The sequence below is a fragment of the Nothobranchius furzeri genome, chromosome 1 (genome assembly GCF_043380555.1).
Source record: "Nothobranchius furzeri strain GRZ-AD chromosome 1, NfurGRZ-RIMD1, whole genome shotgun sequence".
Lineage (NCBI taxonomy): Eukaryota > Metazoa > Chordata > Actinopteri > Cyprinodontiformes > Nothobranchiidae > Nothobranchius > Nothobranchius furzeri.
In genome coordinates, this window is record NC_091741.1 from 44,726,505 (window position 1) to 44,754,163 (window position 27,659).

General features: G+C 42.5%; 1 protein-coding gene across 1 annotated transcript; it reads left to right on the forward strand.

Annotated features, from left to right (window-relative positions):
- The first annotated feature begins 2,673 nt into the window (after window positions 1-2,673).
- Window positions 2,674-3,952, forward strand: LOC139071549 (uncharacterized). The gene is made up of 7 exons (XM_070554116.1): window positions 2,674-2,938; window positions 3,006-3,185; window positions 3,257-3,334; window positions 3,413-3,499; window positions 3,578-3,631; window positions 3,704-3,745; window positions 3,819-3,952. Exons 1-7 carry the CDS (start codon window positions 2,743-2,745, stop codon window positions 3,950-3,952), a joined length of 771 nt encoding a protein of 256 aa, XP_070410217.1. The 5' UTR covers window positions 2,674-2,742.
- Window positions 3,953-27,659: the final 23,707 nt, after the last annotated feature.

Consider the following 27,659-nt stretch of genomic DNA (forward strand, 5'->3'; position numbering starts at 1 on the left):
CCATCGGTTCCCACAGCCCCTCCCTTCCGAGTGTAATCCTATTGTGTTTAACTCTTTAAAAGCTCAGATCTGTCCGAATGGTGAAAAGCCGAGCTCTAAGAAAAAATGATGAACCACGAGGAGCTGAATGAAGCACCAGGCCGCGCTGAAGAGGTGCCTACAGACATGGCTCACTGACAGTGGATGAGTGCGGCCTAACTGTTGTGAATGACAGCCCCACACACTGTCAAGTACCTATGAAATGGTTGTACGTTTCCTCAAAGTTAAAGAATCTGTTTTTGTAGTAGCAGACAAGATGGTATGGTCTGCTAGCTCTTGAGTGAGTGGCAGAGGCTGAAGTCAATGCATGAACTTTTGCAGCCTTTTGCTGAACACACACAAACTCTTCAGAGTGACACATTTGTCTATGTCATTAATACTCTCTTTGAGATGTTCACGTTGGATTTCGTATGTTCAGTCTTAAACTTTGTGTTTAAATGTGTTATTTACATGCAGCTCACTGACACTTTTTGACCAGAACTAAAACTATTGTGTAAAACTCTCTGTCCAGCAGCACATCAAATTAATGGCTGTAAGCACACACACACACACACACACACACACACACACACACACACACACACACACACACACACACACACACACACACACACACACACACACACACACACATACACACACACACACACACACACACACACACACACACACACACACACACACACACACACACACACACACACACACACTTCTCTAAGAAGTAAAAGGATTACATTCAAACATTTCTATCACTTCACAAAAGCAATGGTTTACCATCCTAAACCATTTATGGTCCTGTTGTAAACCACCATGCATTCTCAAGCCTATAAGAACAAAAGTTGATCCTTACCTCAGCGTGAATGAAATGGTTGTACGTTTCCTCAAAGTTAAAGAATCTGTTTTTGTAGTAGCAGACAAGATGGTATGGTCTGCTAGCTCTTGAGTGAGTGGCAGAAGCTGAAGTCAATGCATGAACTTTTGCAGCCTTTTGCTGAACACACACAAACTCTTCAGAGTGACACATTTGTCTATGTCATTATTACTCTCTTTGAGATGTTCACGTTGGATTTCGTATGTTCAGTCTTAAACTTTGTGTTTAAATGTGTTATTTACATGCAGCTCACTGACACTTTTTGACCAGAACTAAAACTATTGTGTAAAACTCTCTGTCCAGCAGCACATCAAATTAATGGTTGTAAGCACACACACACACACACACACACACACACACACACACACACACACACACACACACACACACACACACACACACACACACACACACACACACACACACACACACACACACACACACACTTCTCTAAGAAGTAAAGGGATTACATTCAAACATTTGTCTTTGACTAAACCATTCAAACATTTCTATCACTTCACAAAAGCAATGGTTTACCATCCTAAACCATTTAAGGTCCTGTTGTAAACCAGCCTGCATACTCAAGCCTGTAAGAACAAAAGTTGATCCTTACCTCAGCGTGATGCTTTTTAAGATCTGTTGAGCTTTCTTAAAGTTCATTCTAAACAATTTTGCACGGCCAGCGACTTCTGACAAAGCAAATGACATCCTTTTTGTTCTGCAGGTGGCGGTAAGTTTTAAAACAAAGATCTGGCTGAACCAAATCGTCACAGAAACAACACACAAAAAGCAAATTACTTACTTTTTTGCAGGTGGGCTGAATTGAAAGAGTGGCGGGAAAGTTTTAAAAACAAAGTTCTGGTTCATTCTAAACAAGTTGGCACGGTGATACTCACAAAGCAAATGACTTGCTATTGTTTCAAAGAGCTATTTAGGTGAAAGCTTAACCATCGCCTCCTGCCTTTAGTGTCACATTTTGTTTTCACTGTCACACACACACACACACACACACACACACACACACACACACACACACACACACACACACACACACACACACACACACACACACACACACACACACACACACACACACACACACACACACACACACACATTGCTTCCTGCCTCAGAGAAAAGATTTGATCCATTTTGTAGGACCTATAACAGCTGAAATAAATAAAAAGCTGTTTATGAGGTTTGTTTTTTGGGAGGGGTGGATTAGTAAAGTCTCAGAGCAGACGTACCTCTGGTCAAACCTTTAATGACATACCTCCCAGAATAGTTAAACTAAGGCACATGCATGCCGTAAACGGATTTACACACGAGTGAAAGAGCTGCTACATTTTAACCAAAACATGAGCAAAGAATAAGAATAAGAAGAAGAAGCGATGGATACGTGTTTTGAATATAGCCTTCCTCTGCTAAAAACAACGTTCGAATTGAGACATGATGAGATTTCAGGAAGAAATGTCCGGTATTATTTTTTGGATCGTAAAGGTTTTTTTATTTCTGCTCCAGGGAGTTTTGACGAAGCAATGGATACGAGCACACACACACACACACACACACACACACACACACACACACACACACACACACACACACACACACACACACACACACACACACACACACACACACACACACAACTCTAAACAACCATTCATACATTTGTCTACCTATACAACAAAGCAAATGACTCTGTATTGTTTATAAACATTTTTTTTTCGACCAATCGCAACCGTTTTCTATTTATGATTTTTTTAAACAGCTGTATAAAATGTAAAAGCGCATTTTCGGAGTCGTGATTTGAGGTGTAACAAGCTAAGATGACGGGTAAGTTTTTAACTCAAGACGCAAATCTTTTTTTTTCTCTTTCTGGTTTAACATCTTTATTTTCAGACGCTATTGTCATATCGGACGGCGAGTGGGAAGAAATTCCTATTGAGGAATTAACTTGTAAAACTCCGGTACCGGTCCCCCTGGATGATTTGTCTAAAATTAATCGCGCGGTCGAGAATCTGAGTGAGTGGATTTTATAAATATATACGTAACGTTCTTTTCTTCAACTGAGAAATATCTCATTTTACAGAAAAGGAGGGGGTTCAACCTTACCCCGGAAGTGATAACTTTTACCCAACCACGCCTCCATCCACCAGCCGAACCGTCTTACATTCGTATCAGCCCAGCCATACCGTCAGATCACACGGGAATGCGAGCGTGAAAGCTGTTCGTTACAGGACCGTCACGCCGCAGACGATCCTCGAAGCTGGTAAGTGATTACAAAATAGCGATTAATAAGTCAGAGATGTGTCGTTCATATTTATCGTTTTTATTCTTCAGAGCAACGTCCGACGGCCTACGCACCCCCAATATCTCAGCCCCCACCACCTCCAGCCCCTTCTCATGCGCGGACGGATGGTAACGATAAAAAAAACAACTGATTAATAAGTCAAAGATGACTCGTACACATTTACCGTTGTTTTTTTATCCTTTCAGAACAACATTCGACTGCCGCTTCAATATCTCCGCCCACACCTCCTCCATCTCCTCCTCCTCCTCCTCCTCCCCCTTCTCCTGCACAGGGTAAGAGATTTATAAAAAGGTGGTTATTTACTTCAAAGATGATTCGTTCATATTTTTTCATTATTTTTATTCTTTCAGAACAATCCGACAGCGACTCTGAAACCGCTGAACGTGGTCCTGAGCAGCCAGCCGGTAAGCTGTTTCACAAAAAGCTCCGCATAGTATATTAAATTTGAAGTAAAAAAGATGTTTTTATCCTTTCAGATGAAGAGGAAGAGAACGCACCACCTCCTGCACCTGTACAGAGTAAGTTAAATTTTATATATAATTTATTAAAAGCTCGTTCATTTTATTTATTTTTATTTATTTTTTTCATCAGAAAAACGACTGAAGAAAAAGAAAAACATCCGTCTTTCACCACTTCAGAGATTAAACAGGATGAAAATGGCCTACTTATTGCTGCAGGTCAACTCAGGCCTGGTCGAAGTGGTCCAACAAGTGCTGGCTCTGTAAAAGGAGGACGCAGATTTTTTCTTCATTTTTAGTAGGTTATTAATGTCTTTTGTATCATGAGTGAAAATTGGTTTGACGACCTTTCAGATTTGATTGAAGTAGATGGTGAATTAAATGTAGATTTGTTAGATCGAATTTTAGCCAGCCAAAATCCCTCAGATGAGGCCGATAATTTGGTGTTAAATGACTGGTTTGATTTAAGCGGACTGAGTGAAGTAGATGAATTAGCTTCAGATAGTGAGATCTTAGCATCCCAAGCCGTTTCAAACGAGGTCGATCAAATTCTAGCAAATTCAGATTCGCCTTCATCAGAAGCAATAAACGAAATATTGAGACAAATAGAACACCAGCAGCACGTAAACGAGGTCGATCAAATTCTAGCAAATTCAGATTCGCCTTCATCAGAAGCAATAAACGAAATTTTGAGACAAATAGAACACCAGCAGCGCGTAAACGAGATCGATCAAATTCTAGCAAATTCAGATGAGCCTTCATCAGAAGCAATAAACGAAATATTGAGACAAATAGAACACCGGCAGATCGGAGGGAGCGTAAACGCAGCTTTTAACCAGCGTGAAATTAGAGAGAGAGTGTCTTTTCAAGCAATCAACGACCCAGCCGAGTTTTATATTAATCTGATGGAAATATTAAACAGGTTTGCTGAAAGAGGAAGCCAGATCGCGCGTCCCAACGATAGAGTCCAGTTTGAAATTAATACTTTACACACGACACACCATGTTAATTTTAATTATGACGGATCAAATATGTTAAATCAGCTTCAGTATTTACTGGATCTGTTAGTCCAATCAAATGAAGCATTAGAGGCTGACAACGAATTTAATTTCAGACTGCAAGTGATAAATAATCCGTCCGGCGGTGGGAAACGAAAAATCGAAACCATTCTGGATCACGAATTAGTCAATAAAAAACGAAACCATCTCATTTGTCCTCCAGAGGCCAATCAGCCGTTGTGTTTTGCGCTAAGCATAGCCGGCCTGTTAAATCCCTCAGCGAGAGATACAGAATTAATGAATGTGGCTAAAAATATTCATCAACAGGCAGGGCTTCAGGAGCAATCAATCGTTTCATTTAGCGACGTGATTCGATTTGAAAATATTGTTCAAAGAAAAATAATCATTTTTTACAGATCCGACAGAATCATTTCTAAATTTGAAACAGATTTTAGCGATCGAACAAATCCGTTGTTCATTTTGCTACTCAATCAACATTATTACGGCATAAAAAATATTAAAGGTTTCTTAGGAGCCAAATATTTTTGTTCATGGTGCTTTTCCGCTTATAATAACATAAACGGACATCACTGTAAATGGTTCTGTCGCGTGTGTAATACCGATTTATGCAAACGAACAGAAACGTCTCTCATCACATGTTCTGATTGTAATCGAATATGCCAAAATGTAATATGTTTTCAAACTCACAAAACACCTGTTTTCAGGCCTCAAGCAAACAGGTTAGTTTCTCCTTGCGAAATGTTTAAAAAATGCACCATTTGTAAACAAACTTATTACATCGCCATGGGTGGAAATGGTTCACAGCACGTTTGCTCAGCGACCAAATGCATCGTTTGCAAACAGTCGGTGGTCACGGACGATCATCGCTGTTTTATTCAGCTTGAAAAAAAAGATGACGGTTTAACGGAAAAGGTTATTTATTACGACACTGAAACGTTTACGGATCAGAACGGTGTGCATACACCTTTTTTAATCTGTGCAAAATCCGATTCAGGCGACGTTTGGGAGAAATTTGGTTTAGATTGCATTAAAGATTTTATTATGCAGATGCGTCGTCCTAAATTCAGCAATTATACATTTGTTGCACACAATGCGCGTGGATTTGATGCTTATATAATTCTGAGCGCTATGTGTCAATTAAAAATTGTTCCCAAAAATATACTCATGCAAGGCTGTAAAATCCTGAGTTTTCACGATCCAGATTTCGGGTTGAGATTCATTGATTCCTTAAGTTTTCTCATGATGAAATTAGCCAACCTTCCAGCTGCTTTGGGCTTTACAGATAAAACTAAAGGTTATTTTCCTCACAGATTTTCATCGCTTGAACATCTGAATTATAAAGGACCTTACCCAGATGTCAGCCATTATGGGTTTGAACAAATGTCTCCGGAGCATAAAAAAATATTTTTAGAATGGTACACCGATGTGTCTAAACAGCAGCTGTTTGATTTCAGAAAGGAGGCCGTGTTTTATTGTAGAAACGATGTGGAAATTCTGCGTAAAGCATGCGGTATTTTCAGAGAGGAGTTTTTTAATGAAACAGGTATTGACCCGCTGAAATCTGTCACGATCGCTTCAGCTTGCATGCGCGTGTTTAGATCAAAATTCCTAAAACCAGACACATTGGCCATTCCTTGTCCGCTCGGTTATCGACCGCAACAAAAACCATTTTCAAGTTCAAGCATCGTGTGGTTGGAGTGGGTTTCACACAGTCAAAATGTAGACATTCAACACGCTTTAACGCCTTTGGGGGAGTATAAAGTGGGAGATTTTTATCTCGACGGATATGCTGTGATTTCAGGCGTCGAACAAGGGTTTGAGTATATGGGTTGTTTTTTCCACGGCTGTCCAAAATGTTTCTTACAGTCATCCATATGTCCTCTGAGAAAAATCACTTTTGGTGAAATTTATGACAAAACCGTCGAAAAGCTTCAGTCGTTGGAAACTGTGCATCGATTAAAAATGAATGTCATTTGGGAACATGATTGGCAGGAGATGGTAAAAACTGATCCGGACGTGAAACAGTTTGTCTCAAGATTTGACCCCCCGCCCGCTCCTCTTTTACCTCGTGAAGCCCTGTATGGTGGCAGAACTTGTCCGGTTCGGCTGAGGCATTCTGCTCAGAGCGGTGAAAAAATCCACTATGTGGATTTTACGAGCCTGTACCCTTATGTAAATGCCACACAGGCTTACCCCATAGGCCATCCCAAAATTCATGTTAAAAATTTCAGAGATCCGAGTCACTATTTTGGTTTGATTAAAGCTGTCGTTTTGCCACCCAGAAAACTGTTTTTCCCTGTTCTGCCTTTTAAAACATCCAAAGGTAAACTCGTTTTTACACTGTGTCGCACATGCGCTGAAATGAATAATCAATCTGATTCTTGTTCACACAGCGCGTCTCAACGTGCTTTGACGGGCGTTTGGGTGAGTGTAGAGCTCAATTACGCTTTGGATTCAGGTTACAGTCTGGTGAAAATGATTGAAGTCTGGGATTTTGAGAAAAGCAGTAAAGATGTGTTCGCGGGTTACATTAACACGTTTTTGAAGCAGAAACAACAAGCGTCTGGTTTTCCTGAAGGATTGATTGATGATGAGTCGAAAAGAAAATACATTCAGGACTACCAACTTCGTCAGGGAATACTATTAGATGCGTCCAAGATTCAGCACAATCCTGCTAAGCGTGCCATTTCAAAATTATGTCTCAATTCACTCTGGGGAAAGTTTGGCCAAAGAGATGATCTTGTACAAACCACATTTGTTCAAAAACCTGATGAATTTTTTGACATTCTGTTTTCAGGGAGATACAATGTTAAATTCTTCAGTTTTCTCACTTCAGGAGCTGTTCTGGTGCAACACAGTTTGGCAGAAAAATGCCTAACGACTCCTGGCAGAAGCAACAACATTTTTATAGCTGCATTCACCACAACTTATGCCAGATTGAAATTATTAAATGCGTTGAACAAACTGGGAAATCGCGTCATTTATTACGATACAGATTCTATAATTTATTCTGTCAAAGAGAATGAGTGTGTTTTACCAACAGGACCGCTGCTGGGGGATCTAACTGACGAACTTGGAGGTGATTCCATCACGGAATTTTCATCAGCCGGTCCAAAAACGTATGCTTACAAAACCCGGGACCGCCAGCAGGTGGTGATAAAGGCTAAGGGTATCACACAGTCATTCATTTCATCTGATCACATCAATTTTGACAGCTTAGCGCTGCTGGTTGAGGGGTACGTGGCTGGAGAAAGGGGAAGATTTTTGCAAACTCAACAGGATGTCATCAAGAGGGATAAAAAAGGTCTCACTCTCGCGAATGTTTCATTTGTGAAAAGGTTTCGTGTGATTTTTGATAAGCGGAGGTTATTTGCTGACGGCTGTACAGAACCATTTGGGTATTAAAAATGGAAACTGATTTTGACGCTAGACTAAAGTCTCCATTCAGTGTACAAATTGCTGGTCCGTCAGGCTGTGGAAAAACCTTTTTTGTAAAAAGTATTTTGGAAAATTGTATGCAATGTTTAACTGAAATGCCAAAAAACATTGTGTGGTTTTTTACATCTTATCAACCTATGTATGATGATCTTTGTAATAAAAGTATTCGATTCGTTCAAGGTCTCCCGCTTTCATTCGAGGATGATGATTTATTTCCATCGGGTCAAAACCACTTGGTGATCTTGGATGACATGATGTCTCAAACGTCCAGCCATCCTGGAGTGCTAAAATTATTTACCCAGCTGAGACATCACAGAAATATGAGCGTCATTTTAATCACTCAAAATGTTTTTCATCAAGGAAAACATAGTCGTTCCATCAGCTTAAACACCAATTATTTGATTTTGTTTAAAAACCCTCGAGACAAATTGCAAATTAATGTTTTAGCAAATCAAATATATCCTAACCAAAAAAGATATTTCATGGAGAGTTTTCAAGACGCTACGTCAGAACCGTACGGTTATTTAATTGTGGATTTAAAAGCGGAAACGCCAGACTCTTTCCGTCTCCGTACGGGTTTACTTCCGGATCAACTCACCGCGGTGTATTTGTCTAAAACAGAGCCATGTCAGCCCGTATAAAACGCAACGCCAAGATTCTACGTGCTTTGTCACGTATGAAACCTCGCCAACGTCAGGAGTTTTTAAAAGGGTGCTCCGATGACGTTCTGAAGGCTTTATGCGAAATAGCTTTAAACGTGATCAAAGGAAATATACGTCTATCGCCGCGACAATTTCGAAAGTTGTCTAAAAGCAAAGAATTGCTCAGACAGTTGACTCATAACAAAACTAGCCTTTTTAAAAAAAAGAAGCTTTTAGTCGGTCAGAAAGGCGGATTTCTACCCATACTCTTAGCAGCCGCTGCGCCTCTGATCGGCGAACTGATAGGTGGCTTAATAAGGAAATAAACGATGGCTTCTCAAAAAATGTTTATGGTGACCCCCCAACAATTACGTCAGCTTGTTAAACCTACGATACGGGACGTGGCTGAAGAGAATCTTGACTCTGAAATGAAATTAATTATGCAGGAGACGGGATTAACGCCGTATGAGAAAATTAAAAAATACAATGCGCTGTTACAGCGTTATCTGAAGTTGATGAGAGCCGGTCTACACGAAAGTGCACCTCCCACTGAACCGCCCACTGTGACGGCTGAGCCTACGTCAGCTGTAGAAACAGCGGCTGACACACTCATTAATGAAACGCTACAGAATCTTCCTGTACGCGGAAGAAAAAACGCCGAGTACCTGCTGAAAATGACACGATTAAACTGGACTCCGACGGGGGAATTTAAATATAAAGGCGATGTGCAGAAAGGATCACACATCCTTGACTTGATTAAAAGCATCAGCAACCCGTTAAAAAAACATACACAATCAGAACCGACGGGTTGGACTCCTTTCCTAAAAACTCTAGTAGAAAAAAATGTACCCTTATCTATCGTGTCCAATCCGCTAGCGAAACGTCAGATTACGCAACTCAGGAACGGAGGGGTTGTACTTCCGGATTCTGAAGACGTTTTGAAGAAAAAAAAGAAAAAACCGAGGAGAAATATCATTTTATCACCAAGCTGGAGCGATGTCCCCACTTTGAAGAAATGGATCAGCTTTACACCTTAACTCTCTTGTTTGTTCAATAAAACTTTATTCAAAACAAATTTCACAGTCCGTGACATTCTTTAAACATTTCAAGAGTACAATTCACCTGTGTGTAGTAAACATCATGACGTTTGATGCAATTTGAAAATTTTTTAACAAAATGATAAACCATAGCATCATTTTTATCTACATTTTTATGATATTTAGACATAATTTGTTTCAGAGAAAGTCCACAAGCCTTATGACACAGGAAAAAAACACAATGCTGGCCACAACGGTCGGATGCAAAACTCTGTAGCTGACGATCCTGATATTGTATTTGTGAACAACGTTCTGTTAGAAAATTCAGGATGTTTTCAGGGTAATATTTAAATTCAGGCGATAGACCGTAAGAGTCAAAAAATGTCCCGAGGCCATTTTGTTCCACAGCTAGCGCCAACCAGTGTTCACCGGGTAAATGGACAGGATGAGTGTTTACCACAAAGTAGGCCGGTAGTCGAATGTTTTTTGGGACGGCAGACAGCTGATCAGACGCGTACACGCCACCAAAATAATCTCCCAGCAGGTTCGATAATATCCCGTCCAATTCGTGATTATCCATTAATAATAATCCACCAATACCTCTCTCTTTGAGTTTATCTCCAGAATGGAGTCGTAACACGCATACACAATGAGTGTAGCCGTGGCTCTCAGAGGTTCTCCAAAGCGCATCTCCATCCTCAGGTTGCCGGTGGAAACGGTTGAAAGCGCCTCCGAGTCATCCGCTGTGTTCAGATTAAAGGCAAAGAGTGTATACCCCTGTTGATATTCCAACCTATTAATCGATAGAGGCAAATCTTTCAATTGTCTTGAAGTGGCTGTAAACAGATTATAAAATTCTCTGACCGATGTTCCCTGGTAAAAAGTAGGTTGAAAGGCTTTCGATGGAATCTGTTTTCCGTCTCTGGACAACGCCAGATATTCCACATTCATGTGGCGAAAATTAAAAGGCGAAAGATCTCGACGTCCTGTGTAAGCTTCGTGATCCACTAATCCTAAAACGATATATTTAGGAATGGCGCCGAGAAAGAGGTTCTCCAGATTACATATCCTCGAATTTTGTGGAATGGAATAAGTTTTGACGGTCACGCGTGAGAGCGGGTACATGGCGTTTGCTTTTAGTAAAGCAGACTCGTGACCCAAACGTACGGCGGGTGAAATATTAACTTTCTTCACAAAAAGCGATGCACCCAGGAGTTTCAGCTTGTAGGTGGAATCACGCGCCCCCATCAGACAAAACGCATCACACGCGCGTGTCAGTTTAATTCTGAGATCGACGGAATTTAAAAGAAGTCTTTCACAGAAAAATATATCAGAATGCAGGGGTCCTATCAGATCCACTTCTCTGGAGTTTTCTGTAAAAGTCGCTCGTTGATTAAGGCCTAAATTGCGTCCGTTAATTACAACGGTGGAATCGTGCGCGCCTGCGGTGTCTTTGAAGAACAATCCCGCGCTGAATTGAGAATTCAAACTCGCTTCAGAAAAGTTCAGCAGGGTTTCGATGATCGCTCTGTAGGGGTGCGTGGCGCTGGACTGTGAAATCAGACGATCGCCGAGAACCACGTCACATTGTGAGAAAATCGTGTTTAACGGGTAATTAATCAGACCGGTGGCAGCACCATCATCTAGCGGGCTCCCGTCATCGTTTGTAATTTTCACCCGCAAAAATAGAAGAGTGTCGTTTAAATCCAAATATTTTTCTCCATCTCCGGGGACAAAAAATTCTACAGGCCCGCCGTCCGTCAGGGCCGCTATGGGTAAAATTTCGCTGTAGATCTTATCTTCGATAGACAACTGAGTCATGGGTACGGTGAAGAGATCCAGTTCACTCAGCGTACATTCTGACGATTTGCTGTGGAGCAGTGACATGATTAAAAAATATCAGAGCCCGTCTGGCGAGACTTCTTCCTCTTTTGCTTGCGTTTTGTAACTGGAGGTTTGATGCGTCGGTCGCTTCGTGATGTAGATGTCTTTAAACGCCTGCCGGGGGGTCTTTTGCGAACACGCCTCGACAGAACCATGAGGCCTGACCCCTCTTGGGCATTAGGGTCATTGATTTTACCGACGGCTCTCGTCAACACATCTGACACGATTCCTGTAGCGGCCTTTTTGAGATGCGGTTTAGCCAGAGCAAATCCTTTTTTAACAAAAGGTGATATGAATCGAAACAGTCTTGAAAATATCGATCCAAAGCCACGTCCGTACATATAAGGAACACCGCTAAAACCTGGTAAACCATGACCGGCCTGAGTGACGTAATAATTGATAAAACGGTTGGGATCGTTTCTCTGCAGGTGATAAATCATGTCTGTAGGACGTACGAGTGTAACTGACTCTCTCGCCCTGTTTCACGAGCGTTATATTATTGTATTTCTCTGATGTGCGGGCCTGAAATGAAGCCTCACCGTTGTTTTTCTGTATAAGAAGTGAATCGGCTCATTCTGATCAGATTTTATTTCGATATGAATGCTTTCTATATGATTCGTAGAAACGCTGATGTAATCCACAGGATTAAACACATGAGTGACCGTGTGACCGAAGGTCCCTTCAACTTTCACCGTACGTAATAAAGGCGCAAAGACGTCCCCGACCAACTGCTCGGTCACGACATCCGTGTAGCAGTAAAATTGATATAGACCGCCTGTTAAATCGGGTGGGTGAGGCGCCGATTTGATAGGTTCATCGAAGCCTGAAGTACCTTCAGGCGTCAACCACTCACCCGCGTTGAAACCTAACAGATAGGCCAGAGGCGCTAAAAATCTAAATTCTATTTCATCACCGATCTGATATTTGAGAATGGGGTCGGGGAATCTGTGAATGAGATAGAAATCAGGATCAATCTTTCTCATAGCAGTCTCACATTCCATTCTAAGTGTTTGGATAGCTTTATAATATCCGGGAGTAATCGGAGCTCTGTTGATTTTCTTAGGTTCTTTCACTCGTCGCCATTCAACAAACGCACGATCGTTCGGTAAATTAAACCACGAGTGTACGTAAGTGATTTCAGACAGTCCCACTTGCCACCTGCCATTGAGATTGATGTGACGGGCTAGATCGGTTCTGTAACTGGCAATCGTGTTATTTTTAAACACCTCGTTACTGGCGTTAGAGGGCAATGTGATATAAAAACCCTCCTCTTGTCTCAGATCCATTTTTTTATTGTATCTGTTTTTTAAACGTCGTGCAGGTCTGAGGCTTTAATCCAACTGGAAAATTTTTGAGGCCATCCAAGCCATTTAACAAACACTTGCTTCTGGCCTCTGTAAGTTCTGCGCTTTAAAATTTTTTCAACGTGGAAGGATCGTTCGGTCGATAAGTTTACTTTCTGCAATTCGGGTTCATAAAATGACCCTTCAATTTTTTCCCCATCAAAATCTTTGAGTTTATAAACCGGCGGTGCTCGATGAAGACACTGGTCTACTGTGAACAGCTCGTGCCTGAAACTCTGCTCATATTTTTTATCAAAAACACCTCTGAGTTTGGAAATTCTCACAACGTCACCCCTGTTAAACTTCATTTTCTTTGCAGGCTTCGGTGCGGTGGTCCCGTAAAGGTTGCGAAACACTTGCCATTGATTTTCCGTGTTAACTTCAAAGGGGGCCATTTTGATAGAAGTGTGGTAGCTATGATTATAACCTTTCACCAAATCTTGAATTACATCTATGTAGCGATGGGTGTTTTTGGCTGTGAAATATCTCCACATTCTACCTTTTAGAGTCCTGTTAAATCTCTCCACAACGCTGGCCTTTACGCTGCTGGCTGTGGCAAAATGCACAATTTCGTGTTTCTTCATGAGGGCTTCAAATTTCTTATTAAAAAATTCTTTACCGGAATCCGTTTGCAATTTTTTAGGGACACCGCTGTCTTTCAAAACTGAAGCAAAAGCTTCTGTAACATCTTTCCCCGATTTGTTTTTCAGGGCTCGTACATAGGCTTTCTTTGAAAATACATCTATGACGGTTAATAGGTAATTGAAGCCGTCGTTTGATTTTGACAAGGCCTGCATGTCGCATAAGTCAGCTTGAAACTGTTTTAGCGGCCCTGAGACAAAAACCTTATTTCTCGGAAAATGAACTCTTGCAGGTTTGTGAAGTGTATAGGCGTCTTGTTCTGAGAGAAAATCGCGAGCCTTATCCGATGAAACTTTCTCCCCAATATCTTGTTGTAAACCGGTTCTAAACCTTTCCACACCACCGTAACTACCCTGATGTTCTGGTGTAAAATAAACCTTTTTCATCACCTCCTCCATCTCTGATGAATGGTTGGCAAAAATGATGCATATTTGTTTTCATTAGTTCTTTTTATTTCATAAATTGTACACACAATCTAATCATACTGTAAAAAACAGCAGTCATCAAATATAATCACACAGTCTAATCATACTGTAAAAAACAGCCGTCAAATATAATGAATAAAATCACACAGTCTAATCAGAACTAAAATCTAATGACGCTACCGTCAGAGCTAAAATCTAATCATACTGTCGTCAAATATAATAATAAAGTTGTAGAAGAGCCCCTCCGCAGCTCGCTCACTCCATCACCACCCCGGACAGCGCGTCCAGGTCAGCTTTGGACAGGCGATCGTACACCGGAAAAATGTCTTTGTGAATGGGCATCACAGCCCTGAATCCGTGCAGCTGCGTCACAGCCATGGTGAACAGAATCTCAGTGTCCAGAGGCTGGAAGCCGTGCAGACTGAGAAAACTTTGAAGAGCCGGAATCAGTTTAGGTGTTAAAACCCTGCGAATAATGTCCGTAAAGTGAAAATCGTAAAATAATTCATTTTCAGCTACGTAAAGACATTCGTGTTGCCGTTGACTGGGGTGATCGATCTTGCATCCGTGGCAGATGGTTGGTAAGTGAGCTTTGATCGCCATGTTGACCAAGTGAAGAAGACCCATTTTCACACGGTCTACTTTGTCTTCTGAAAACACCCAGTCAGGCAGACGGTGAGGCTCCTCATCGGTGCTCTGGATGTCGAGGGGTTGCACATCCTCCTCCTCCTCATGACCTGGCGGCGGCTCAGGGTTTGATGTCACCAAAGGTGGATCAGCCCCATCGACCCAGGGCCTGAATGGTACGTTCTCCGGAACCTCCATGATGGTGGGGAGTCGTGGTAGGTTATCCTCTGGAAAACACGATGGGGCCGATGCGGGCCTCGGACTGCCGTTGTATCTCGGCGGTGGTGGTGATGGTAGCGATCTGGACCTCGGACTGGTGTTGTATCTCGGTGGTGATGAATCCGTTAGTACCCAGCTCGGTGGTGGGCTCCAAAGGTCTTTAAGGGTCGTCTGATTGTAGAACCCCGTCATGCTGATGCTTAGATCGTCTGGATGAAATGGTTTCTAACTGTAAGCTCTTTATAACTAGTGCTGGATGGGGGGCGTGGTATGATGATGCAACCTCCTCCTCCTCCTCCTAAGGCAGGTCTTAGAACTCCAGCTTTTTTCGCACTGTCAGAATGTCGTTCCAACAGCGGCTGGTACGAAAAAATGAAGTAATACGATCCTCCACTTCATTTATTTTTTCACACCAGGCTTCGAAAGGTACAACCTGTAGAAGGCGGTAAATTCCGCATACAGAATGCACATTCTCCAGCACAAAAAAGAGCTCAAATCCTCTCACACGGACCGAGGCCTTGAACATCCACTCTCCATCAGCATCCTCTTCCCCCTCCCATGAAGCGCTGAATGCTGTCACAGCGTTCTGGATTTCATCCAACGTTGGAAGAGCTTGCGGCCCGCTGCGATTGACTGGCGGACGAGGTCTCTCAGGATCATCTCTGTGCACCTTGCGTGGAACAGCCAGCCTGAGCACAGCCCAATCGTTGTAGGAGAGAACCGCTGGTGAGTTTGATAAATAGGATTTAAGAGGTTCGCCCTCAGCCACATCTTGGATTAAACACAGTTCCTTAGTGTCGTAGCTGAACCGGTATCCAAAACTACCGCTATAGCCATAAGGTTCCAACTGCCATATTTGCTCCAAGATCTCTTTACCGCCGAAAGGAGGAACCTGCACTCTGCAGATGTAAAATGTAGATTTGCGGGGGGCACCAATTCCAGCCGGCATCTGATGTATAGCGATGGATTTTTCACAAAGCATGGTTTTTGACAGCGGTATATCCACGCTCTCTTCTTTCACTTTTTGAGTTGAAGTTGAAGCGTCTGATGTAGTAGACACTTCTTCAGCGCGGCCTGGTGCTTCATTCAGCTCCTCGTGGTTCATCATTTTTTCTTAGAGCTCGGCTTTTCACCATTCGGACAGATCTGAGCTTTTAAAGAGTTAAACACAATAGGATTACACTCGGAAGGGAGGGGCTGTGGGAACCGATGGGCTATCACAAAAAAGAAACCACACACCATTACACACATTAGCCTATGACGTGGGATATCATGGACGCTCAACAATACGCCATTGATGATGCGGCGTGGGGGGTCTAGACCATCTGGACACGTTCAACAATACGCCATTGATGATGCGGCGTGGGGGGTCTAGCCCATCTGGACAATTAACAATACACATGTCCATTTGATTAATGATACGGAAGGGGGGGCAAAGATTGAACAATACACCTGTCCATTTGATTAATGATAGGAAGGGGGGGCAAGGTCAAGGGTCAAATGAACAATAGGAATGAAAGGTCAAAGAACAATAGACCTGTCAAAATGTTTGACGAAAGGTGTCTTATAATCCTCTCTGTAGTTCCCTTATTTAAAAAGGGGGACCGCAGGGTGTGTTCCAGCTACAGGGGGATCACACTTCTGAGCCTTCCTGGAAAGGTCTATTCAGGGGTTCTGGAGAGGAGGGTCCATTGGATTGTTGAACCTCAGATTCAGGAGGAGCAATGTGGTTTTCGTCCTGGCCGTGGAACACTGGGCCAGCTCTATACCCTTAGGGGGATCCTGGAGGGTGCGTGGGAATTTGCCCAACCAAATTCCCATGCACACAAAACATGTTTTGTGGATTAGGAGAAGGCGTTTGTGTCCCTTGAGGGGGCCCTGTGGGGGGTACTCCGGGAGTATGGGGTACCAGGCCCTCTGATACGGGCTGTTAGGTCCCTGTTTGACCAGTGTCAGAGCTTGGTCCGCAATGCCGGCAGTAAGTCGGGCTCATTCCCAGTGAGAGTTGGACTCCGCCAAGGCTGCCCTTTGTCACCGATTCTGTTCAAAACCTTTATGGACAGGATTTCTAGGTGCAGCAAAGGCGTGGAGGGCATCCTTTTTGGTGGCCTGAGGATCAAGCCTCTGCTTTTTGCAGATGATGTGGTCCTATTGGCTTCATCAGAACGTGATCTTCAGCTTTCACTGGAGCGGTTTGCAGCCGAGTGTGAAGCAGCTGGGATGAGAATCAGCTCCTCTAAATCTGAGACCATGGTCTTGATTTGCAAAAGGGTAGAATGCCTTCTCCGAGTCAGGGATGAGGTCCTGCCCTAAGTGGAGGAGTTTAAGTATCTCGGGGTCTTGTTCTCAAGTGAGGGAAAACTGGAGCGCGAGATCGATAGGTGGATTGGTGCTGCATCTGCAGTGATACGGGCGTTGTACCGGTCTGTCGTGGTGAAGAGAGAGCTGAGTCAGAAGGCAAAGCTCTCGATTTACCGGTCGTTCTACGTTCCTACCCTCGCCTGCGGTCATGAGCTTTGGATAGTGGCCGAAAGAACGAGATGGCAGATACAAGTGACTGAAATGAGTTTTCTCCGCAGAGTGGCTGGGCTCTCCCTTAGAGATAGGGTGAGAAGCTCGGCCATCCGGGAGGGGCTCGGAGTAGGTTTGCTGCTCCTCCACATCGAGAGGAGCCAGTTGAGTTGGCTCGGGCATCTGGTCAGGATACCTCCTGGATGCCTCCCTGGTGAGGTTTTCCGGGCACGTCCAACCAGGAGGACGCCTAAAGGTAGACCCAGGACACGGTGGAGGGACTATGTCTCTCACCTGGCCTTGGGATTTCCCCGGAGGAGCTGGCCCAAGTGGCTGGGGAGAGGGAAGTCTGGGCCTCTTGACTTAGGCTACTGCCCCCGCGACTCGACTTCGGATAAGCGGATGAAAATGGATGGATGAATGGACTAATACTGCTTATTCTTAGCATCCTTGGTTATCAGCTGAAAATGATGGTTGTGTGCATAGCAGCTACTCATGCTTTGGTGATGGTTACCTCACCACGTGGGCGAGGTAGAAAGCGGTTCTTAGCCAGCACCAGCTCTGAGTTGGTGCTGTTAAGCACCGGTTTGGAACCAGAGAACTGGTGCTATGTCTGTTAAAAATGAAAGAACCAGTGCTAAGTCAGGCTCTGGCACTGAACCGGCTCTGGAACCAGCTTGGTCCCCCCAACCCATATCCCTTGATTGCCTCCTTACATTGAACCTCTTCATATGTAGTTCACCATAAAATCCCCAGCAGCCTTCTCTTCTGTCAGCTTGCACTTTTTTACCATCTTAACATTATTTCCCTCTCCTCCGTCTCCTGTGTAACGTGAGGAAGTATGGGTTTTCTGTCACAATGGTGGTGTTGGACGCAGCTGGGTCATAGCTGGGTCGCTGAGAACTTTCACCCACAGATTAAGACCTGAACGCCAGCGAGTCTGGGAGGAAACCATAACATCAGCCACCTGCAGTCTACCAGAAGATGTGTTTACATGAGTTGTGCCCAGACCAAGTCAAAACATAAAGTTTAAACTTCTTTTTCTTGATTTTAATGTTAGAATAACCATTATCATTTTGCTCATTATAAATGTGTTTAATCAAATGAATGGTTCTTATGCTTTGGGGTAATTATAATGGCTTAATGAATCCATAATTAGATAGTGTTGAGAATGTTTGGTACTGACCTTCACACTCAAGCACACAAACATTCACACACACCCACACACACCTTCCCACAGTAAACTCCAGACACATTTGATGACGCACATGTTTTGCTTTGAGAAGAGAAAGGTTTTTGGTAAGTTTTCAGTCTTATGATTCAGTTCGTGTTGGACAACGAAAGAGTGTGGACCTGAAAACCGAAAGGGGGGCAGAGCCGGCTGGCTCGTTTCTCCCCCCCCCCCCTTTCACGCTGTTTCTGCCAAGCCAGGCAGAATAGCTGAATCGCAACTTCTAACGCAGACTCATTACCGAGTCTTTTGATTTCTGAGTGAATTAACTTAAGAAAGCGCGTCGACAAAACGCTTTACCATCAACGTGTACCGAGGGCAACTCTGGACCGGTTCGCAGCGCATCTTTGTCTTCTTTGCTAGCCAAGGTGCCCTGGATGAAACATCCTAAGGTGACGTCCCGGGTCCAACAGAGGGTCCGATTTTCGGTGAGGCACAACACGACAGATAGCGTTTTGATGCATCTTTTCCACTAAACCTAAGTTTATTCAAACCATCACTTTTCACTCAGACACCTGTTTCTTCCTGAAGCAAAATCAGATGCACACACGAATCCATCTCACCTCAGATCACTCCCACAACATTCTCAATCTTCATAAATTCACCAGAAGGTCTATTTGAGCAAGAACAGCATATACACTGTTAAAAGATTGTCCCACAAAGTTGCCAATGTGATTGTTATTTTCTGTTTGTCAATTTTCAAAATCATTAGTTTAATTTGAAGAATTAAAACTTTTAATCCTTCAAACTGGTTTCCTCATTGAACTGAAACACAGACACTCAGATATTATCGGCAGTTTATGGATGAAAACAACCTTTGAGTCTTCTGAACAATATAAAATTTGGTTATTGATTTATTAAAATTAATATTCCGAATTAATACGTAGCATGGTTTCTCTTTCATAAAAGAGCATAAATCCTAACGCTACACCTGTGTTCTCGTTCGTATTCTCCCTCTCCGCCCTTTGATTGTTGTCTTTCATCATCTTTCATTTGCATTCATTTCACATTACTATATTTCAACGTATTGACTTTGGTCGCAGACACCACTTCTCAAACAGTATGGAGCCACTGTTGAGCACCGTTTAAAGTTGAAATTATGATCTGTCCATCATTCTCATCTTCAAATTTTTCCCAAGTCTGGCAAAGTCTGCAAACCTTTACCAGTGTTGGGAGTAACGCCGTTTAAGTATAACGGCGTTTCTAACAGCGTTCTTTAATAGGTAACGGAATAATCTAATTAATTACTTTTCCCGCCGTTGCAACGCCGTTACCGTTACTGGGGACGGAAGGTTGTGCGTTACTATGTGCTTGTCGAACGTTGAGCAGCAGTGTGAGGCTTTCTGACCGCCACACTTCAGCTGCAGCCAGGGAGAGAGAGGTGTCGGTAACACACTTACAAACACTATGATGATTGGCCGGGTGGGCGGAGACCCTCACGGTCTCAGTCGCTGCATTCTGTAGACACAACAGGAATAACTCCGTTTAAAATAACCGCGTTAATAAAAAATATTTCGTTCTGTAACGAGCAAACTAATTAATTACGTCTTCTTTTATCAAAATGTCGTTTCTGTTACTGATAAGAAAATGCGTGCGTTAAGCAGCGCGGTGTGTTGAAGCTGTCATCATCAGCTGATCAGGAGCTAAAGAGGCAGATGTTTAAGAGCATCACGGCCCGTGAAGAACGAGGAAGACGTGATGAATATCTACGGCTGCAGACCCCCAACCCCCCACCCCCCCGATTTGTCGCTGCAGCAGCGAATCTGCGGGTCTGCAGCCGTGCCCTGACAGCGGGACGTCCCGAAGGTCTGCTCACCTGTTCACCGCTCAGACTTCCTGATCTTCTACCTTCCTAGATCATCCAGCTGTAACCTGTTCCTGATCATGTCTTTAGTCCCGCTGTAACACTGATGCATCAGTCTCAGACGTCATGGAGCTCAGGTTTTATTAGAACTACCTGTGTGTGTTTACCACCCAGCTTCAGCTCTTCTGTGTTTGGGTCTGACCCACGTTAGTAAATGTAAGTCCTCCATCAGGATTGTGCCTCTTCTAGTGTCATTTTAAAGGATATTTATTTATTTAACCATTACTAGATTACCAGCAACAGAAATGCTAGTAAAAACACAAAATTATGTGAAGCTGGAAAAAATAAAATACTGTGCAAAATTACATTTATTTCTGTAATTTAACTAGACTGAGAGACCATTTAAAGGCTCAGGAACCTTTACAGGTGTTTCTATTTGCAATTTTAAATTTGAGCTGATTGGGTTTTTGTTAAATATCACACAGAGACCTTTTAATAGTCTAGATAAGTGTAATGTTCCTATTAGTAGTTCCTCTTGTTAAGTGCTTATTTGTTTAAATTATTCAGGTTTATATAAAACAGTTGGACATACATTGTATTATGTTCCAGTCATTAGTCATTTATATTTCACTATTGTAGTAATTCTTGCATTCTTTAATGAAAAAAGTAACTAAGTAGTTACTTTTGATTGTAATTAGTTACTTTTATGATCTTGTAACTCAGTTAGTAACTGAGTTACTTTTTTGACAAAGTAATCAGTAACTATAACGAATTACTTTTTTAAAGTAACGTTCCCAACACTGACCTTTACGTGCTTCATTACATCTACTCGTACATTTTCCCAACTTGTTTGTCTCGATCTTTTAACCTTCTCTTGTTTCTTTTTCTTTAAGACTGCCCTTCTTGCTGCTGGAAAGGCATCTGTACCTTTGACTCTTTCACATTTGGGAAACAAGTACTGTGTTATAAAACCACGTTCCTGCTTCCTTGTGACCTCCTCCTTTGTTCTGTTGCCTTCTGTGCTGAGTGGGAGGTTAAGGCCTTAAAAGCAGTCTGCAGTCCTGCTCTGCCTGCCTTAGGGAATCCCCCCTCCACAGCCGAAACACAAATAAATGAGAAAAATAAAGAAGGCAGATCTGAATCTGAACAGACAATCCCTCAATTGGTGAAAGGTGTTACGCTCTGATTGCTAAGATGTGGATGATTGTGTTTCCTAATGATGAAAGATCAGAGATTTGAGGGTCACACAAAGCTTTCAAAGCTTGTTTTTCTTCCCTAGAGTTTATGCCAATCACATGGCACCAATTTAATGTATTTAGGCATCAAGGCGTCGAGTAGAGGATTCGCTGAAGTTCAAACTGAGCATCGGAATGGAAGAGAAAGCGGATTTGAGTGACTTTGAATGTGATTTGGTGCCAAACGGGTTGGTCCAAGTATTTTACAAACTGATCTGCAGGGATTTTCACCCACAACCATCTCTAGTATTTACTGAGAATGATCAGAAAAATGTCCAGTTAGTAGTAGCAGTGTTTATTTGAAGGCCTTGCTGATGTCAGAGGAGAAAACTGGTCCTAAATGATGAGAAGTTAACAGTAGCTTGTTCCAACCATGGTCCGCAGGTCGCCATCTGTAAACACATAGGACCTTTAAGCAGATGGACTCCAGCAGCAGAAGACTACACTGGGTTGAGCCAGATAAAAACAGAAAACTCATTTTTTCAAGGATCACCAGAACTGGACCATAGGACACTAGAAAAACATGTCCTGGTCTAGTTTTGGCTGCAAAAATCAGATGATTGGGTCAGAAATTAGGAACATGAAAGCACGGATCAGTTCTGCTTTGTTTCTATGGATCAGGCTGCTGCTGCTGATTAAATGGCATGAGTGAGTTTTACTTGTCCTAGTTTGCATTGAACCACCTGAGTTTGGTCCTACCTGGGTATTTCTGATGACCATGTCCATCCTTTTATGACCACAGTGGACCCATCTCCTGATGGCTACTTCCAGCAGGATAATGCACCAAAGCTCAAATCATCTCCAGTGGCCTTCACAGTCACTAGATTTGAGTCTAGTCCAGAAACTTTGGGATGTGGTGGAACTGGAGGTTCTCATCATGGATGTAACTGTGTGATGCTACATCATCAGTATGGATCAGAACCTCTGAAGAACATTTCCAGCGCCTTTGTAAAACATTAGCATAAACGATTGGGGCAGTTCCATGGACGTAATTTTCACTTTAGAAGTGGGGGGGACATGGGGGGGGGGGGGTATCTTTACAGTATGCTCTAATGGGAAATGGGCTTCAACACAAACGGTTGTTTTCTGCTTGGTCCTAGAGCTCAACCAGTGTCAATTTAATATAGCGTAATGTTGTTTTTGGATGGTAAAAAGTGCAGGGGTCAAAACTTGACTTTGGAAAAAGTGGGGGGGACATGTCCCCCCTGTCCTCCCCCCAAAAAATTACGTCCATGGGCAGTTCTCATTGATCAAGGGAGTCAAAGGTGTACCTAATAAAGTGTCTGGTTAGTTTAGGTCTTTTTTTCCACCAACAGAAGCAGATTATTATGTTGGCAAACCCACATTCACATACATATTTGCCTTGTTGTGGCTGGAGACGGAACCAAAGCGTATTCTGCTGCTTTTTCACCTGATCTTAAAAGAAAAAACACGGACATTGAAAAGTGACATAATTAGTGGGGTAATCTGTCTGCAATTAACTGTGCTTGTCTCTGCTGGAGAGGCAGCACGCAGATGTTCAATTAGCATTAAAGAAAACTACAAACTGATGCTGAGGGTCAGCAGTCTGGGGAGGGATGCTTCATTATGACAGAACACATGATATCACGCACACATGTTTATCTTTGTGGATTAAGGGGTAGGCATGTTTACGGGGGGGGGGGGGGGTATCTCAGAGTCTAAATTAGTGACACATGACACACTAATTAAAATAAAAGTTGTTAGTAATTAGTTTTTGTTAATTTCATTATGTGCTTAGAGTCATGATTGCAGGTCCACTCCTGACCTTTGTAATTAATTAGATTTAAACCTTTCATGATGCTGATAAATTTGATTTTCATTAAAAAATGGGAACACTTGCACTAAAAGTTACAATAGTTTATATCTCGAACAAAATATCTTCTATTCAGCAAAACACAAAAATAAAGTTCTTTTTATATCAGAAAATGGAAAAAAATATTACTGGCAAAAATGTATGATATATATATATATATATATATATATATATATATATATATATATATATATATATATATATATATATATACATACAGGTGCTGGCCAGTAAATTAGAATATCATCAAAAGGTTGAAAATATTTCAGTAATTCCATTCAAAACGTGAAACTTGTACATTATATTCATGCAATGCACACAGACCAATGTATTTCCGATGTTTATTACGTTTAATTTTGATATTTATAGGTGACAACCAATGAAAACATCAAATCTGGTATCTCAGAAAATTAGAATATTCTAAAGGCCAATGAAAAAATGTTTGTTTCTCTAATGTTGGCCAACTGAAAAGAATGAACATGAAAAGAATGTGCATGTATAGCACTCAATACTTAGTCGGGGCTCCTTTTGCCTCAATAACTGCAGTAATGCGGCGTGGCATGGACTCGATCAGTCTGTGGCACTGCTCAGGTGTTATGAGAGCCCAGGTTGCTCTGATAGTCGTCTTCAGCTCCTCTGCATTGTTGGGTCTAGCGTATTGCATCCTCCGCTTCACAATACCCCATAGATTTTCTATGGGGTTAAGGTCAGGCGAGTTTGCTGGCCAATCAAGGACAGGGATACCATGGTCCTTGAACCAGGTGCTGGTGGTTTTGGCACTGTGTGCAGGTGCCAAGTCCTGTTGAAAGGTGAAGTCTGCATCCCCATAAAGTTGGTCAGCAGCAGGAAGCATGAAGTGCTCTAAAACTTCCTGGTAGACGGCTGCATTGACCCTGGACCTCAGGAAACAGAGTGGGCCAACACCGGCAGATGACATGGCACCCCACACCATCACTGACGGTGGAAACTTTACACTGGACCTCATGCAACGTGGATTCTGTGCTTCTCCGCTCTTCCTCCAGACTCTGGGTCCTTGATTTCCAAAGGAAATGCAGAACTTGCTTTCATCAGAAAACATAACTTTGGACCACTCAGCATCAGTCCAGTCCTTTTTGTCCTTGGCCCAGGCGAGACGCTTCTTGCGCTGTTTCATGTTCAAGAGTGGCTTGACACACGGAATGCGACACCTGAATCCCATGTCTTTCATGAGTCTCCTCGTGGTGGTTCTTGAAGCGCTGACTCCAGCTGCAGTCCACTCTTTGTGGATCTCCCCCACATTTTTGAATGGGTTTGTCGTCACAATTCTCTGCAGGGTGCGGTTATCCCTAGAGCTTGTACACTTTTTTCTACCACATTTTTTCCGTCCCTTCGCCTGTCTGTTAATGTGCTTGGACACAGAGCTCTGCGAACAGCCAGCTTCTTTAGCAATCACCTTTTGTGTCTTGCCCTCCTTGTGCAAGGTGTCAATGATTGTCTTTTGGACAGCTGTTAAGTCAGAAGTCTTCCCCATGATTGTGGTGCCTTCAAAACAAGACTGAGGGACCTTTTAAAGGCCTTTGCAGGTGTTTTGAGTAAATCAGCTGATTAGAGTGGCAGCAGGTGTCTTCTATATTCAGCCTTTTCAGAATATTCTAATTTTTTGAGATACCAAATTTGGAGTTTTCATTAGTTGTCACTTATGAATATCAAATTTAAATGTAATGAACATTGGAAATACATTGGTCTGTGTGCATTGCATGAATATAATGTACAAGTTTCACGTTTTGAATGGAATTACTGAAATATTTTCAACCCTTTGATGATATTCTAATTTACTGGCCAGCACCTGTATATATGTGTGTGTGTGTGTGTATGTATGTATATATGCAGCTGTAGGAGAAGTCTCAAATAACCCTTTCCCTTTATTTTACCAGTAATGTTGAGACTTCATTGGTGTCTACAGGAGTGGTTCATCACTGAATTAAACAGATCAGCTTATTTCTTCATCTAAAACATGCAGGAAATGTGCTGAAAGAAGACTTAACTGCCAGGGATGTCAGCTCAATTTTTTCTAAGTCCAACAGATGGCAGCCCGCCACTCTAAAGTTGCAAGTGTGATATTCAGGCCACAGGGTAGTGGGGGGTCTGCGTGCCATTTCATTGACCTTGTAAAAACATACTGGCTTCTCAAGAAAGCAATTTAAAAATATGAAAAAAAATGTAGCATAGTATCCCTTTAATCCTGGATGATTAAAAGCAAAATTTGTTCATTTAAATTATCAAAGATTCTGATGACATTTTGGAAATTTATATGATTTAATCATTGAAAATTGGATCTTTAAAGCTTTCCAAAATCAGAGTGGAATTTGAATGTATTTACTTAAAATATTTTATTCTAATTTTCATTGTTCCTTCTATGTTGCCATTATTACACACTCACACACACACACACACACACACACACACACACACACACACACACACACACACACACACACATTGTTACAGAACAACACACACACACACACACACACACACACACACACACACACACACACACATTGTTACAGAACAACACACACACACACACACACACACACACACACATTGTTACAGAACAACACACACACACACACACACACACACACACACACACACACACTCACACACACACACACACACACACACACACACACACACACACACACACACATTGTTACAGAACAACACACACACACACACACACACACACACACATTGTTACAGAACAACACACACACACACACACACACACACACACACACATTGTTACAGAACAACACACACACACACACACACACACACACACACACACACACACATTGTTACAGAACAACACACACACACACACACACACACACACACACACACACACACACACACACACACACACACACACACACACATTGTTACAGAACAACACACACACACACACACACACACACACACACACACACACACACACACACACACACACACACACACACACTTGACAGCCCCTCCACATTTCACCCTTAAATGCAATCAAGTGTTCCCACACAGTGAACCCTGAGCCAACCCACACACATCACTCAGTGCAACAGTGAGCAGGCGACTTTGTAAAAATCTCCACTTAAAAGCAGGTGTGTATCTCTGCTGTGAGTCCCTGACATTATTAAAACTCCTCCTTTTTATAACTCTGATAGAATAACGCCTCTAAAAAAAGCGTAGTAAAGTGTTTACCTTTCGCCATGCTCACCCAGCCCTTCAGATGTCTGAGTGTTATTGAAAGGAGAAACTGTTAAAAGAAGACTTAGGGAGCAAAGTGGATGGATACATTTGCTCAAAGAAAGAAGGGCGGGGAGAAGAGGTGATCACAAAAAGCCGATTGGAAAGAAAAAAAGACAAGCTGCAACAACATATGAAAGTATGAGGTTGTAGGAAATTTGGATTTATGTTAGTTTTGGTTTAAATCATGTTATCAAAAACTAAATTCTTCATCATGACGATGTTCCTTGTTGCTGTTCTTATGTTTAACATTCCCAGTTTCATTACTTTCACGAGGCTATAGGGCAGTGGTTCGCAAATGGTGGCCCGCGGGCCGGACGTGGCCCGCGGGCCCTCTCTTTGTGGCCCCCAAACCCTGCTCGCACCCCCTACCCCCACCCCCGATTGCCGACCGGGAGGTGTAGAATAGATAGAGCTGAGGAAAATAATCAAATAGTCAATGCATGAGATAGGGGCATAAACTATTCTGCATCATAGAAGAGTAATCAATTATAGTGGAATGTAGTTTTGTTATTTGAATGCCTGCACCAGCGTAACATCCAAATCTGTCAGAGTGAGTGTCCTCCACATTTACCAAGTATTGGTCAGCTTTAATGTGGTACTGCAGGGCTGAGCGGTGGAGTTGTAACATGAGAGCAAACCCGAACCGAATCAGCCCAATCGGTTCTGTTGGATTTGGGCCATGAATTATGTTAATTGAGCGGGTTGTCGCGCGGCGCGCTCCACTCGCTTGATCAGCGACTGAGAGAGAGAGAGAGAGAGAGAGAGAGAGAGAGAGAGAGAGAGAGAGAGAGAGAGA